A 17,691-nucleotide genomic window follows, 5' to 3' on the forward strand; every position below is an offset into this window, starting at 1 on the left:
AAAAAAAAAAAAAAATTAGAGTGACAGGTTTATTCCCTATCTCAGAGGCCAAATATTTGTTGTGGACACTGACCATTAAATTGAACTGTATTGAACTCTATTTCAAGGGCTGACACTTTCAAAATGATCTAACTGGGATTATCAGACATAATTATAAAATGTTCCCAGAGGGGCACCTGGGTGTCTCAGTCGGTTGAGCATCCGACTTCGGCTCATGTCATGATCTCACGGTTCGTGGGTGCGAGCCCTGCATCCGGCTCTGTGCTGACGGCTCAGAGCCTGAGGCCTGCTTCAGATTCTGTGTCTCCCTCTCTCTCTGCCCCTCCCCTGCTTGCACTCTGTCTCTAAAATAAATAAACATTAAATTTTTTTTTAAATGTTCCCAAGAGAATTATAGCTCACCTTGTTTATTATTCATTTCTAAAAACATACTCATTATTTTTAAAAGGTTTATAGGAAAATATTTGTATACAAAAACCATTGAATATTAGGTATTATACAGATAAACCAACTTTCTCTAGTTACCACCTTCAATATAAAAGTCATTCATTCACTGAAATACTAAGTACCGGGCACAAGATCTTAGCTCGTTGAGCTACAAAGGTAAAGGAGATACTGCCCTTGAAAGGCTCATGGTTCTAGAATGTGAGAAGAGGTCTAGAAACAAATAACTACAATAACAAAGTATCTTGAAGGACACAGTAGAAGGCACAATTAACTTTTCTTGAAAGATTAACTAAAACTCAAATGAAGATAAGGTCTTTTAGCTAGGACTTAGCTAGGTTTTAGCCAGTGAGGTGTTTAAGAGGCAAACAATAGAAAGGCGGTGAAAAAGGGACAGCACATTTCAAGCAGAGGGGATAACATGTGCCAAAGAGGGCCAAAGGGGTATGAACGGACCCGTGTCTAAGGCATGGGGAGGGGAAAGAAGGTGTGAAGAAAGGCAAACGAGCATCCCGATATCATGAAGTTGGGCTGGAAGGTTCTGGTCAAATCATACATGGTGAATACAGTTTATTTGGACTTTTCCCCAAAGCCCAAATGAAGTCATTTATATTTGTTAAAAATGTCCAGTTGAGGACAGATGTGAGACTTGTTTTAACATAGTCTGGAGAGAAGTGGGCCTGGAGCAAGGTGGCATGTTGGATGACCATTGACATGTATTTGAGGGGAGAAATTATGGGGCTTAAATTAGAACAGCAGGAGCCAGAAGGATGAGGAGGAGAGAGGAGGACAAGGCATGTGAGACCTGTCATTAGCTTAGGTGGTAACTGAAGAATGATGCCACTTCAGAAGATGATAAGCAGACTTTGAGGAATAGGTCTGAATGAGGAGACACGGCAGAGAGTTCAAGGAAGCAAAGGGCTGGGGAAACAGAAAGGCCTGATTACACCAGACTGGCTTTCCTGGAGGCAGCTCTTCACCGGGCAAAATACATCTGCAGCCTCGGAAGGACAGAACTCGAAAACTAGCTCTGTGCATCATCACCCACCAGGTTGCAGATGAAACCATGGGAATGAATGGGATAACAGCCGAAAAGGAAACTCTCACTATACTAAACACTATAGGGGTAAGTGAAATTAAGCTATCTCCACTCAACAGAACTTTCCCAAGTCATTCAGCATGACCATAATGAAGAGTATGAGGCAATATGGAAAAGTGCTTGACACAAGCTAAAAAGAGAAGAATACACATAAAATATCATGGACGAATCTCAAAATCATGTTGCTGTGTGGAAAAAAAAAAAAAGCCAGACACAAAAAGAATATGATGTATGTTTCTATCTATATGAAATTCTAGAATACACGAAACTCATCTACGTGATAAAAATCAGATCATTGTTTGCTTCTGGAGAAGAGGGGTATCATCTGCCAGAGAGGAGAATGAAGGCATTTTCTGGGAGGATAGTGAGCTTTAATACCTTGATAAAGCTGTAAGTTACATGAGTGTATGTGTTTGTCAATAAGCATTCCATTGTAGGTAAGTGATACCTTAATAAAAAAAAGTCAAGATATGAAATTGTCTACTCTCATATACACAAAGACACAGGAAATATGCAAGAGTAAAGCCTCCTAGTGGAATATGGGCTATGTTGCCCTCACTTCACAGTTTTAACTTTTTGCACACTATTCTTAAATAAAAAGAAATTTAAAAACCCTCAAATACCCATAAATATTTACCAATTACTTGTGAAAATGGAGAACATGTATTTTTTTCCCCATAGGGAGTAGGAAAGAATCTCTGAAAGAAATTTACTCTCTGGAAAAATTTTTTTTTTTTTTTTTTACTATCTGGAGACAATAAGGAAACACAAGATTATAGTAAGTACATGATTGTGAAGTATCGAGGACTCAGTGGAAGGAGGGGAGCCTCATGGTTTTGTTCTGAGGGAAGTTGGGTTAACTTGGCAGCACAGGACACTGGTCAGGGTGACGACTGAGACAACAGGGAAGTTAGTCAATGGAGGGGAGGGTTGGAGGCAGTTAGATTCTGAAGGTCACTATCACAGACTCTACTTGGGTTTCGGTGCTCCTGAGTCTGAGTTGTCTTTTATATTCTGCAGTTCTTAGTTTGGGAAACTTGCCTTAATTTTCATAGAGAAGATAAAGAAACATTACCCAATTAGAGAGTGGATCCAACAGCCCCCCATATTTTGGAGAGAAATGGTGGATTCCTGGATGATGGTGGTGGTAGTAAGGCTCTCTTGAGGTGCCTGTGGTGGACCAGGTACCATGGCCAGTTGCTTCATACATATTACTATTTTACTCAAGCTCCGCGACAACCCAGAAAAATACGGATTAACTTCATACCCCCAGTGAGGAAACTGGACTCAAAGAAGCTAGGCAACTTCTAGTTAGGAATCCACGGACAAAAGGCTAGACTATGGCCTCCACTTTGCAAGCACTTGGACCGTGTCAGGAGGGGATCAATCACGTCTCATTGGCATTTGAGTCTGAAGACAAAAAAACAACCCATCCTGAGGGGTTTCTAGTAATATAGTCTAATTACAATTCCTTCCTACAGTGTGGTTGATACCCCCACAAAACAGCAAATGTGACTATTACACAGCTATAAAATGGAGACATGTTAGCTTAATAGTAACTATTTAATAGTAGTTAACATTGGGTGCAACGCACTCTACAGTGAGTTACTTCAGGTACTCCTCATGACTATCCTTGAGCAGACAATTATTAGTGCATGTGATAGATAATGAAATTGGGACTCAAGACCTGTAATGTGACTTGCCCTAGGTCACCCAGCTACGAAAGGTCTGGACCTGGTTATTGTGACCACACAGTCTAACCATTCTATAGTACTGCCTCAAATTTTAAAATCGCATTTCGAACTTTGCTATGTAACCTGTTGTCTTTCATCTTAGTCCGTGCTACAGACAATCCCACTGGCAGCTTCTGGAGAATTCTTCCTGGACTGTTTCCATCAGAAGAACTACGTAATGCTTTCTCTTCTCTCCCCTCAAAGAACTGAGACCATTCCCAAAAGGCTTTACATAGTTATTTGAGAAGTTCTACCTCATTCAATGGGAGCACTGACACATTCCCAATTGTCCCTTCCATTGAAAACCGTTCCTAATGTCATCGCATTACCCTGACAAGAGTCCCCTACGGCCGTGTTAACCCAAGTCCCACCCAACTCCCACCTGGGTGACCGGATGCTATGGACAGGCCAACCACTGCATCCGGACGCGTGGACAGCAGTGGTGAAAGCACACCAGGGCACACTCTCCTTATCACAGACGGAAAGTTGAGAACGGGTACAAACTGTGACAGCTATTTCCTGTCAGGCTACGTACCCAATGGAGGTGCTGAGGACCCGGGTCCCACTTTAAATCATTTAATTGTGCTATCCACTAAAAGGTAAGAAGAGGATCCCCTATTCAAGCAGCATGAATGAGAACAGTGTTCCGCTGGCGTTTCGGCCCCATCTTGGAGAGGCCGAAACGTGAACCATCAGGGAGGCTCGTCTCCACCTCCACTGGGTCATAATGAACTCTGAAACACACACAAAAAGGCCTCTTTCCTGACCTGCTCACTCTATATCCATTACCTTATTTAAGGCACACACAAAAGCAAATTAAGTTGGTCATCTGGGTAATCAAAAGGGCAGCTGTCTAGTTAAGTAACAGGACAGAAAGCCTCAAATGCTAACGCCAGGAGGCCTGTTTCTCAGCTGTGGTTTCCTTGAACGGTTTGCCTAGAATTCTCAACTCTTTGGGGTCCTGAAGTTCCATCTGTTTTAAAATTACTTTTCTATAAAGAGTTCCTCATTTCCATCGCCTCAAATAAGGTCAGGAGAAAATGATGTCTCAGCTAGGTATTAAGAATCTGGAGGGGTAGTCAGCAGTTTGTGGTTGCCTCCCGTTGGGAGGTGAAAACAGAAAAGGAACACAGAGACAAGCCTTGGCCTCACATTCACTGCTATTTAATCTTTGCCCAGGGTTGGGGGGTGGCAGAGAAAAAAAAAAAATTAAGTCCAGCCAATTATATTGACAATGTTGAAATTCCGGTCTTGTCCAAAGACAGGTTTCTCCTAGAACTGGATGAACACAATTTTCGTCTCTGGCTGTTGCCTTTGCATTATTTATACACATACCTACTCACACTTTAGGAGGAGGCTGTGAACATACGTAGGAAATCGCTAAGGGGAAGGAATTCAGCCTTTTAATGAATAACTCCAAACTGGGCTGAAGCTGAAGCAGGAAGCTGATTCTCTAGGGCTGAGGGGCCCATGGCAGACAGGGGCATCCCAAGACAGATGGTTCACTCCAACACAGTAGCTGAGGTAGGGAAGGCAAGATGGTCTCTGTTGCATGAACCCTGAAGACCCTTCCAGGAGAGTCAAGAACTAAAACTCAGCTCAGCCTACGAACAGCAGCACTGGATGGTGGGTGTTACAGACTTCAGGGGCACATGGCTCCTGGTAGAACTGGGTCCTTCACCATCAGCCCTGTTAAAATTATAACATTAGCACAGAGCGTGCTTTCTTCAGACAGGCTATCCGGGATGCACAGCATCCTTCTCTTTACATACTTCCTCCTCGCAAACTGCCCCAAGGAAAGCGTAATGTAATTACTATTATCAGAGAGGGAATTTTCTCACCACTTTTTAATATGGAAAGAGGTTCGGGAAAAAAAAATGACAGAATTATTTAAGAGGAACCCACACAATTACAAAACTCGCTCTGTCCTTGTCTTCAGGAAGAGAAATGTTTTGGTCATCAAAAGCTCTGCTAGGCTTAGTCAGATCAGTGCCAGGAATTCTGTGAACTTGAGGTCAAGCTGCCAAGATTCAAAAGAAATGTTGATATTAAGTGTTTGCACAGATACCAGAGTGGGACAGCTAACAACTGCCAGCGTGCAACTCCAGCCATAATGTAGATGGGAGAACCGAATTTGCCAGTTGTCCCCTCATCCTGTCAAACTTACGGGGAAAAAAACAAAACAACACACACACACAAAGGAAAAAAAGCTCTTACCTAGCTCTCCTCGAAGGTTAACAAGTTCTTGGGATAGGGTTTTGTGTTGTTTCAGCGCTTCCTCCCGCTGTGGAAAACACACATCAAGTTACTCATGTTTTCAGGAGGGTCCTTTTCAGTAAAGGCACACATTTGTTATCACCAGGAAAATGAGACTCAGAATCGAGAAGCCAAGATATGAATCATTTAAGCTAAACAGTTTGTGTTGTGAAAAAAACACAGATGTCCCTTAGTTGTTAAGGAAATTCATGTTTCAAAAATCTTTATTTTTTCAGGTTTTCGTCAAACCATCATTGGAGACACTCACTGGCATGGTTCTTTTAAAAATATTTACTTTGAGCCATGCTTCATTGCTAATCCATAGAACCTTTCAGCAAATGCATACTTAAGACTTAATGCATTCTCCTCCAAGGGCAATAAAGCACTAATCAGTTTAAGATAAATATTTAATGTTCTAAACACACGCACTTATATGCACTTTGTCCTAGATTTGCAAATAAAAAAAGTTTTGTTACAATGTCAGTCCTAAAAGGAAGAAGCCACAGTGAAAAAGAATCCTTAAAAAAAAAAGACAAAATTAAACTAATTTTACCCAGCCCCACATTGTTTTCTAAGGATTATTATATTTGGGATCAGCTATAACTGTAAGGAGATGTTAAGAGAAATGAAATCAAAGAATATCACCAACTGTTTCCGTATCAAAAAAGCTATTATTAATTCCGTAAAAAAAGAACAATTTCCAAGTTACCAGCAACTCAAAACAAACCCCCCCCCCCCCCACACACACACACACATAGCGATAGACACAGTTTCTTAAAAGGTTGATTCCCTACCACCAGGGCATAACTAAGGAAAAGGCAGAATTCAGAGCTCTCTGAAAATGCCCTCACTAGGATCACCCGAGACGGAGCTCCTGCCGCATCTTGATCACAGTATTGCAGAGATCATGAGACCCAGTCTTTTGCAGGCAAGAGTTGCTCGTCATTCCAAGCATTCCCCCCTAATTCCAGACAAGCTCTGCCTCAGTCCCTGACATTCTTCCAGAAACGCACTATAAGCAAATACTAATTACCCTTGTTGCTGCACAGGGAGGATAGAGACACATTTTGCTGCTGGAGCAGCCCATTTTCCAGCTTCTGTCTGCACCTGTCCCCACCCCCCCCCCCCCCCCCCCCCCGCACCGTCCAAGAAGTGCACAGGTGGCCACGCCACCCACCAGCCGGGTCTGCCTACATTCAAAGCTCTACCGGGAGGAGCATGATTGGTCCTCGGTTAGCCTTACTTCACATCCTGCAGGTTACCGTATGCCTCTCTCCTCTCAGAAGCTGATTGCTGCAGCTTCTGCCTTTGGCACAAACAGCCCGCGATTACTTAAAGCCACAGCCCTTCATTTATGAAAAACGAGAGCCAGACATTAGACTGATCGATGGCCACTTACTTAAATATCAGCTGGTACAGTGCAAAGAAAAACTGACCTTCTCTGCCTGGATAATGGAGTTATTTTTAGATTTGTGAACCTTTTTAGTTCCCTCTCTAATTGAGGTCGTTAGATGATCACACTTACTAATAGAAAAGAGAAACGTGTTCTCCAAAACCTTTATACTAAAGGAGCCTGTGAACGAGGCAAAGAACAATCCAAGTGTGTGTTTTGTGACTTACAATTCATAATGACATAGTAAGACGAATGGTGTTTGCTGCAAAATTTAATCTGAATGCTTAGAACACGGTCTAGCGGTGTTTAAAGTTAAAGTGTGCAGTGCTGATTGGAGAGTGGGAGATCAGGTATCTTCTATAACTTGTACTTTTTACTTTGTAGTGGTCTCTCACTAAAGAGCTAAGGAAGTTAACAACAGCATGCTAACACTGTCACATGGGTAGTTAACAGTGACTGGAATTTAAGAAACACTTTCTCCTTGAGTACACTTTGCCATTAATGGTATTCTCAATGCTTGATTTTTTAAAGTGCAGTATTAAATTGTTCTGAAATTACAAATCCGTGAGTCCAGGGGCGCCTGGGTGGCTCAGCCGGTTAAGCATCCGACTTTGGCTCAGGTCACGATCTCGAAGTTTGTGGGTTCGAGCCCTGCATCAGGCTCTGTGCTGACAGCTCAGAGTCTGGAGCCTGCTTCAGATTTTGTCTCCCTCTCTCTGCCCCTCCCCCTGCTCATGCTCATGCTCTCAACAATAAATAAATATATATTTTTTTAATTAAAAAAAATAACAACAACAAAACAAATCCGTGAGTTCAGGTTTTAAAAAATGAACAAGTAATGAGTATTCTAATGTAGAAATTAAAGTCTCAGGAAAAATCAACCTGGATAAAATTGAAAGAAAAGCGAATGGAAATAGATGTAATACATGCCTTTCTTAATCTCATAAATTTAGGCCTTAATTTTGTTTGCTTAGTGATCTATTTCAAGTCAATACCAGCAAGTTTTGTCATGCAATTGTCAAAAACACCAGAAGACAGCTTTACTAGATACCCACAAGCAATTAAAAATCGCTTAACTGAAAAATTAGGTTGATATGTAATTTCCATAAGTCATTTTATGAAAACGTTTACCCCCTGGCACGAACACCTACCGCATGATCTCTCGGCTTATTAAAGAGGTTTTGGGGACAAGGGATTTCAGTTCATGTGAACATTTCCCCCAACTCTACTGCATCCCACCTTCCAGTCCCAGAAGCCACTGACAGCTTCCAATCTCTGTCAGTCTCAGTCAACAGTGACAGGAAAGCCGTGAGGTCATCTTTGTCTCTCTTTTGTCTAAATGGGTTGTTCCAAAGTCAGTCCATTCTTCCTCATGAGCCTTGACTCTATCACAGTTTGTCTACTAGTGCAACCTCCACTCCAGTCCTGATCTCCAGAAATTCATTCCTATTCTAGTGAAAGCATCCCTCCACAGGACCTTTCAGGGGGCTGCTTGATTACTGTCCCATGGTCTTTGTATACACAGATGCCCTTATCTCCCAAAACTATTCCATTTAGTCCATGAAAAATAAAATTCACCCTAGGTCCAAGAATCTCCATCATCCAGCTCCTGTTTAGGCTCCCAATTCCTGTTCTGTACAAATCACACTTGCTACCCATGTCCCACCTCCACAAGAACAAATTGACCTGACCCATTACATAACCCTGAAGGGAATGTTCAATGTCAATCATAGTTACCATCTCCTTTTCCCCAAAACCTGGAGATGACATTTATCTTTCTGAATTGATTGGCAAATTATTACTCTGCCAATTAACAAAGCACCATTTCAGACGCTGGGGAAAAGTATGCAAGAAATTTCAGACATGGTTCTTGCCTTCAAGATTGGGACCTGGATAGAACTAAAATGGCCGGGCCCAACTCTCTTCAGTTACCATTCAAGGCAGATGACCTCATCTGAGGGGAAGCGGCAGAAGATAAAGGAAAAACTAAGGGCTTTATATGTGATCCTATATGACATGCAAATCGCAGAGCCCACACCATTGTGTCAGTTTCTGCCTGACTCTCTCTGGGAGCTTGCCCTTTAAGAGATCTATCCTTTACTTGTAGATGATGAAAATGCATTTTGTCACTCAGCTGCTGATTGCTTGTTTCTTTTTATTCAACGGCTCCTCTATCAGTGCTTCTGTCTTAGATGATAAACTCTTTATAGTCAAGATAACAAGTTTATTTAATTCTCTTTTTATTTTAACATGCAGAATTCTACACAATGTGGGGGGAAAAAAAGCAGGAGGTAGGAATCTGGATGGAAATCTGCTTTTCTACGCACTTATTAATATATGAAGTGCTCCAAGGGAAAAAAAATGGATTCACTATAATTTAATTAGGGGTCCCTGAAACACAGGCACTTAGTCTCTGGCTGCCATCCCATCAGTGGGCCTGAATTTGCTAGCTATTGAAGAGCACCACCAGCACAGGGGATTTTGTAGAAAAGAGCCATGTCAGATCGCTCAGACGTGTACCCTCTCCCATCTCCTCCCCACCACTCACACAATGAATCATGTCCACTTTTTTTTTTGCCCTGAGACTTTTTTACTTATAGTAGCCTGCTAGTGTCATTCAAAATTCACCTTGTTTGAGTGCTACTTTAGGCTGGATTTCACTTTGGCTGTCTGCACAGAACACTGCTCAACCATCCAAGGATAGACCTGGAATTGGAATAAACTGAAACCATCAACAATGTGTCCTCTGGGAAACAGAAAGTGTGATATTAGTTTCCAGATTCATGAGGCACTTATTAGAACTTCCATGTAATGAATTATTTCTGCCACTAGAATGGGAAAATTATAGTTATTAAACAGGCTTGCAACCAAAGGGTAAGTGATAGTTCTAGGATTCCCTATAATCAATCATTTTTATCCATACTCTAATGCTCTAAAGCCACTTGGGAAAAACTCAGCAATAAGATATATATGTATATACAGATCAGTCTATACCTACAATCTACATCTGCTTATCCACATCTCAATCCATCAATCACTTGTATAGTGGGTGGGAGAGAACCAAAGGGTTAAGAGGGAAATTGTTCTGAAGAATTACTTAACTTTTCCCCTGTTTATGCCTGTCCTGTTTTATAATAGTGTCCTGCACACATTAGGCAATCAGTAAATATTTGCTGATTGATTATAAAGAGCAAAGAACTTTTGCATCAAGACTTTATATGTTCATCTTACATTTGGGATTCCATCCTGTCTATTCACCCATTTGTTTGTTCAGGTATACACTGTACATCTGTTATATAAAGTCCGGCCATAAGTACTAGGGTCATTTCCCAAGAAGGAACTAGACACAGACCCTACTTTCAGTGAGCTTCTGGTCTTAAAAAGCCTAAACGAGTGCAAATAATTATTTGTAATACAAGGTAAAGAGTGACAGAGAAATAGAAGTGTGCCTAGAATCCAGAAGGTACAGAGAACATAGAGCCAGAAGGATCAGGAAATAAAAGAGGGAGTTTTTGACCCGAATTATAAAAAATCCAGTGGAGTCACACATTGGCATTAAAACCTAAATTAGGTGCAATATGAAATTCACATACAGTAAAAGTATCCCTGAAACTCATTAAGAGTTTGTCCTGTTATAGACTGACCAAACATTTGTCAGTTTATCCAAATAAGTGAGGTTTTTCTTCTAATGTTCGATCTACTCCTCCTCCAACTGAGCATGTGATAAAGAGTTTGGTTTGTGTTTACGAGCAAGGCTGTATGGGGAAAAATTACCTTGAAACAGCAGGATCACATGGACCGTGGGAGGTTCATGCCCACGTGAGTGATTTAGGAACCAAAGGAAGAGCAGACTCCATAACTCATCTCACATCCACTTCTGGGCCTCTCCTCATGGAGGGGCATGAAAGGCAGGACTGCCTGATCTATTTAATTTGCATTTTCTACTTGTTGTTTGTATAGTGAATCCATGTAAATTAAATGTAGATAGTGGTATGATGCTGCTATAAGATGTGAACATGTAGATATTAGAAAGAAGGGCAGTGGCCCAGTAATAAATAGCATGTGAACAAAGAATAGGAAAGTTGAGACATTCATAGATGATTTTAAGTTCCTAACGTCCTAGACCTAGGTTCAAGTCCGGGTCTTCCTCTAAAATTAGCTGTCTGCTGATAGATGAGTTACTTTGTAGCTCCATGCCTCAGTTTCCTTACTAGTAAATTCCAATTTGTGTTTTTGGACAAGATGTGATAAGTTACGAATGTCTAGAACTTAGTAAATATTCAAGGAATGTTATATCCCTCTTGCTTTTTCTCTACCTCACTAATTATACAGCTAGAGCCGACAGGCAGTGAGGTGAGGCTAAAAAGAGCAGCTCATGCCAAATTATAGAATCTTATATTCCAAGTTATACCCCAGAGTTTTCCAGAGGACGTATAACGTGAGCCATGTATATTATTTTAATTTCCTAAAACTGAAGATTAAATTTTAATATATTTTAAGTCAGTATACCCAACATATTATCATGTTGGCATATAGTCAACAGAAAAATTATTCACACGATATCTTCCATTTTTTTCATACTGTCTTCAAAATCCATGTGTAGTTTAATGCTTAACCACATATCTTAAGTTAGTCTTACTGCACTTCAAGTGTCCAAAAGCTTCATAAAGACAGTAGCTACCATATAGGACAGGTAAGCTGTAGACAAAGGTTTTAGTCAGTAGAGTGGAATGCTTTGGAAAGATGAATCTGTCGGCAGTGCTTGGGATAAACGAGTGAAGGGAGCGCAGGCTTAAAATCTAGTTAAGAAGTAGTTATCACAATCAAATGGACAGTTCTCTAGAGTCTGAACAAGGTTGGCAACAGTAGGAATGGAAAAGAGGGGATGGTGGAGGGGGGGCAACACTGTAGGATGAGGGCTCACAGGACTTAATGACTCATTCCATGTGAGACAGAAAGGAATTGAACATGGGGCGGGGTTAGGCTAACTGCAGTAAAACAAATTTATTGGTTTATCGCAAAAGAGACTGTTTCCTGCATTTGATCTTACGTGGTCTCCAATTTTACCTACTTGATAATATAAGCCAGCTTTCCAATTCCCTCCTTACATATTAAAGAGCAACAGAAGTACCATATACCCCTACAATTTTTAAAACTAGGTATATGTGTCTATCTTGCTCTCAAAAAGATGTATTTGGACAAAGCTGTAAAATGTTCAAATATTGATCCCAACTGTCTATTAGCTTGGTTACTTGCAAAGACAGAGACCAAGTCTCATTCACCTCTGTCTCCCCTGCCCCAGACAGGCAACCATATCACAGTAGCCTCTGTAGAAAATGAACACAGGTTTGTTGCACAAACTGAACTACAGAGCAAACTGAACTACAGAGCAGAGCTGAACTACAAGCAAACTGAACAGTTTTCTTCTTGAGATGTAATGGATGTGCATCTTTTAAGACGGTGATTAAAAAAATTATCTAAACAGCTCAAGTATAATTTCATCCCAGTGTTTCCGCTCAGATAATCGCAGTTTTTGGTGGTATACTAGTAGCATACATTCATAGAAGTTTGGCTTCTCAATGCATTTTAACTCGTCCCTGAACGAACACCCTTGTAGAATGTCAGAGAAGACTAAGTAAGCAAAGAAAATCTGTTTCGCATCTGTTGTACCACAATCCATTTTAGGAATGGATGGAAATTCTGCAAAGTCCCCAGACCCATACTGGGAGTTACCTTGGAAGTGTTCCTTGACCCATAAATATAACCAATCTCATTTTTCAAAGCATTCAACTAAAGGTGATATGAAGAGCTACATTCAGTTAGACAAAAAATTGAGTGAAAAAATGTTAAGGCTAATATTGGTTAGACGTGTATACAAGTACAACAAGCAATTATCTTTTGCCATTGTCAGTCTGAGTGATTTTGAAAGAGAAAAGAAAGTCGTAGAAGTGTTTCCATCCCAAATTTCTAGAGAGAGAGACTCAGGTATCAAGCGAGTTGACAAAAGCATAATCGGATGAATTATATCCGGTCTCATCATTCATTAACTGAAAAGTGTTCACAAGGCAAGAGCATGAACGCCGCCCCCTCCCCCATGCCTCACCTCAGGGACAAAGACTGTTTAGAGGGTACACATCCTTACCTCAGAGAGTAGGTGCTGAATCACAACTGTCAATGCCTCAAACTTGGTATTACCACAGGAAAGAAGCTGCTTGAGCTGCAGGATAAATCCACTTTGGTTTTCACATGTTGTTTTATAATGAGCCAACTCAAGTGTTTTTTCAGAAGATAGCACATCTGGAGACGTCTGTGTCTGGATACACAAACTTCTGGGATTCTTCTGCCTGCCCTTTTCAACTGTAAAAGAAATGAGTATACATAGGAAGATATGTGATTTTTAGTTTTATAATCACTACCATCTGGGTTCAAAAACAACGAAATAAGCCACAGAAATGCACTTAAGTTCTATTTACATAAGGAAAGCATATGGCTCAGAACAGAAATTAATCACATATCTAGATGTTTGGAATGCACAAACACAGACCATGTCTCTAGCCCTGACTTAAAAGATTTACATGGGGCAGAGAACCATTTGTTCATGTACGTGAAACAAATAGATTTAGCAATCCAGACACATGAAAATCGCGTGCAAAATAATGTAGATATCACAGGTTCTAATTTTTTTAGGTAAATTGGCACAGTATCCTGTGACAAGTTCCCTGAGTCTATATTCTGATCACATATGCTCAAAGAAAAACACAAGGGATTGGACTTTCAACACCTCTCCCTCCTCCTCCACATTTTCTACAAATCTCGCATCCTTTCCTGCTGATGGCCTGGTCATTACAAAGATTTATACTGCAGATGAGTCATTTCCTCATCTCTAATAAATCATTACACATATTGAACACCTACTCACATTTTGTCCCTTAAGTTCACTGCTAAAAGTACTATACTCTCGACTATACTCTGTTTTCTATCAAACACAAGCTTTATTGTTTTTCCCCTCTCCAAGTAGTAATAATGGCCTATGCATTTTTTTTTTTTAAAGCCCATGCTAATACTCCAAATCCAACTAAGATGCTGTGCTAAGTGATTATTCACTTTCTGTGCCACGGGTGTCCTGGGAATTACTCTATTTTAAATGAAAAACTGCTCAGTTTTGGAACCGTTCCAAATATCTCCATCACTTTAAATCTCCAACAGAACTGGAAGAACACACAACAAGCTGCTTAGCTTCTTGAAATAAGTAGGCCAAGTAATCAAAGCAAAACTAAATCTGAAAAAAAGATACAAGAAACAAACAAACAAAAAAAGCTTCCCTGTTCTCAGAGGTATTCCTGATGGCGTTCACATTCTGTGGTAACAAACCTAAGGGAATTTTATAGATGGGAATTATTTCTTCTAATTTTTCAGGGGGAGGGAAACTAAAGTAATTTCTTGGGGAAAAAAATAAACAAACTTGACTATTCATGCTCCAAGAACCAATTACAAAATACACTCAAAATATTCCTTAAATTAAAAAAAAAAAAAAAAAAAAGGCGAAAAGAGGTTCTCATTTTCTTTGATGCTTTCTATGGCTAAATGACTCATATTTGTATTAATACTTGATAATTCACTGTTCTAAAATGACTAAAATATCTTTTGTGTTTTAAAAACACTTAAAGGGTCAAGTATTTGCCCATAGTCTTTCTTAGTGCTAAGTAGCTGTTAATGATTACTAACTGCCACTTCCAAAGCAGAGGAAGAAAGCAACCAAGTTCCTTGTCATAATATTCAAGTCCCATAGGGAGAGCTTTTAAGAGTCATATTTTAATGAAAAATAATCTAAATATTTTACAGTTTGTCAAAGTGTCTGAAGTTAGCATTCCTTTATTTTTCGTCATTTCCTAAAATGTTCTTAGGAGTTCTACTCTTCACATAAAATAATAATTACATAGTGTTTTACTGCTCAGGCAGTGTTCTCACTTTCCTTCTTTCTTCCCCTTAGTAACTCTCCATAGGGAAGGCGAGGTTCCAGGGTGGGAAGGGCCTTGTCCAGGCTCAGAGGGCTTCTATGGGACAGATCCAAAGTCAGAACCTAGGCCCCCGACACCCAGTGTCTACTGTTCCCACCCACCCTGGAAAGTAGAGACGGGGAAGAGACGTAATATCTAATTAAAAATAATCATTTATGCAATAATCATAATAAAATATCACTTAAATATATCAAGCCCCTTATTTGGTAATTCTTCATTTCAGTAAACCCACATGTAGGTAAACATCTGCATTTTATATAGTTTCCTATAATTTTATACGAACAGAACAGCAAAAAAACATCTTTTAACTCTTTGACCAATTAGAATTCAGTGCAACATATGCAGATATAAATTCATTCTCCTGACACTGCTGTATGTCCTACTAATATTTATGTAATTCATTTGATTATTGATATACTACATTCAGTTTATCATTTCTTGAATCCCTTAACCATGTTTGATTCTTTTTCTAGAATTTCTATGCTGATCAATTTTATTACTTAACACAATATCAGAGTTTTAAAACTGTTAGGCTATAATTATTTGCAAAATTTGAGATGCAAGTATTTAACATTTTTGAAGAAAACATCCTTTAAAATTCTTGCCTACTGAGACTTTCCGATGAGTTTTACTGGTCAGGTTCTAGTAAGTTATTTCATAAGGAGATAAATTTAAATTAATTTATTAAGCACTGTTTTTCCCTCTTCGGGTTCAGAATACATGTACTCTTTTTGTAGCACCAAATTTTATATTTTCCTTCAAATTATCTCTTATATCAAAGTCAGGCAATATCTAGTAATATGTCTGGCTTCGTAAACTTTTTTTTTTCGGTATTATCAATATTTTAAAATTTTACTGTAGTTAAAATATTTGCTAGCAATATTGTTTGGATAAATTACTTGATATTAATCTTTTTTTCTTACTAAATGGTTAATTCCATTTCTAACATTATTTTAAAAAGGGGGAGAGGGGTGCCCTGGGAGGCTAAGTCAGTTAAGCATTGGACTCTTGGTTTCGGCTCAGGTCATGATCTCATGGTTCATGAGTTCGAGCCCTGCATCGGGCTCTGCACTGTTAGTTTGGGATTCTCTCCCTCCCTCCCTCCCTCCCTCTCTCTCTCCTCATCCCTTGCTTTAACCCTCTCTCTCTCTGAAAATAAATAAACTTTAAACAAATAAAAAAAATTTTAAAAAAAGAGGGAGATAGCCTTCTTTCTTTCTTGCTTTAACTGTTTCTCAATGTCCATAGATTTTAAAATAATACATCTCTATCATATTAAGAATCTGTCAATACTGTTTTTTGAAGTGTTTAAAAAACATAAGTTGGGTTTGCTGACTCTATATTAAGCCTCTGAAACCATTATGATTTTTACTAGATTCTATTTAATTTGATAAATTTTGGTTAAAGGCTTTTCTTAAGCCACAGTGGCTTCAAATTCCTAAGACATTCTTTTCTCTTTTTCAATTAAAATACTTTTTACCATCTGAAATGTAGTTCCTCCTCATTTTTTTGAAGCATAACTGACATTTAACATAATATTAGTTTCAGATGTGCAGCATGATGATTCACTATTTGTATATACCGGGAAATGATCACCATAATAGTCTAGTTAACATCTGTTCCCATACATAGCTACAAAATTTTTTTTCTTGTAATTAGACCTTTATAGATCCCTCTTAACAGTTTCAAATATGCAATACAGTATATCTACTCTAGTCCCATACTGTACATTACATCCCCATGACCTTTTTATAACTCAAAGTTCGTACCTTTTGACCTCTTTCACCCATTGCACACCCACCCCCAAAACAAACTCTTATTTTTTTCAGATATGGCAGCTATATGTAAGCTATAAGGTACACCCAGGAAAACATTCACTGCCCAAGCCTGACTACACGCCAGTCAGGCATATCTCTTGGCACTTAGCTGCTTTTCATTTATGCTTTGCCTGGTCACTGGTTCACCTGTGGCTGCAGTGTTAAGGTGTTAACAAGGCAAGTAGGGGAGGGACAGCACCTGTGCTTCGGTAAAACCCAGCTGTCCACATGACAGCTGCTTTTTCTCTCAGGCTTTCTTTTTCTTTACTTTTCTTAATTTTTTTAATGTTTATCTATTTTTGAGAGAGAGACAGAGGACAAGCAGGGGAGGGGCAGACAGAGAGGGAGACACAGAATCCTAAACGGAATCCAGGTTCTGAGCTGTCAGCACAGAGCAGGACATAGGGCTTGAACTCAGAGAGTGCAAGATCATTACCTGAGCCGAGTCGGACGCCCAACCAACTGAGCCACCCAGGCACCCCAACAGTGTCTCCTTTTTCAGTAAAGGGGATAGAAACCAGAAAGACACAAAGTGTTCTAGTATGTTTTTTATGTTTTTGAACCATGGGGTAAACATAACACCTATTCAAAATTAAAAAGTAATTATTTTCTAAACATGACTAAAGTGAATTCTGAACACTTAAATCATTAACACTTAGCGATCAAAAAAACATAATTAATCCACATTTCTTCCTTGAGGAATATAGACAGGAATTTAATAATACAGGTTTCATTGTATGTGACAACTCAAAATAGATTTGCATTAAAGGAGGAAGAAGAACGTTGACATGTTAATTCTTCTAAGAGTACATATCTTCAAATTTAACATAAGAGCAAATAAGCAACTACAATGCCCTGCACCTAGAAGTGGAAAATCAAGTTGTGACCTCAATCTTCTGCTCCATATACTGTGCTCCCGAAGGGCAAAATC

The 17,691-nt window shown here is 39.5% G+C and overlaps 1 protein-coding gene across 9 annotated transcripts in view; it reads right to left on the reverse strand.

The window, feature by feature from the left end:
• The window catches only part of MTUS1 (microtubule associated scaffold protein 1), a 169,851-nt gene that overhangs the window by 24,036 nt on the left and 128,124 nt on the right, over positions 1 to 17,691 (reverse strand). For 8 of the 9 annotated variants that reach the window (XM_049631717.1, XM_049631716.1, XM_049631718.1 and 5 more), the window contains 2 exons: positions 13,068 to 13,282; positions 5,494 to 5,560 (listed from right to left, as the gene is read on the reverse strand). In XM_049631717.1, coding sequence (XP_049487674.1) covers positions 5,494 to 5,560; positions 13,068 to 13,282 — 282 coding nt within the window. Of the gene's footprint in view, positions 1 to 5,493; positions 5,561 to 6,565; positions 6,646 to 13,067; positions 13,283 to 17,691 lie in introns of those variants that run through there. The other variant, XM_049631722.1, reaches the window with a different exon arrangement.

This window comes from Panthera uncia, chromosome B1 (assembly GCF_023721935.1).
Source record: "Panthera uncia isolate 11264 chromosome B1, Puncia_PCG_1.0, whole genome shotgun sequence".
In the NCBI taxonomy this organism is placed as follows: Eukaryota; Metazoa; Chordata; class Mammalia; order Carnivora; family Felidae; genus Panthera; species Panthera uncia.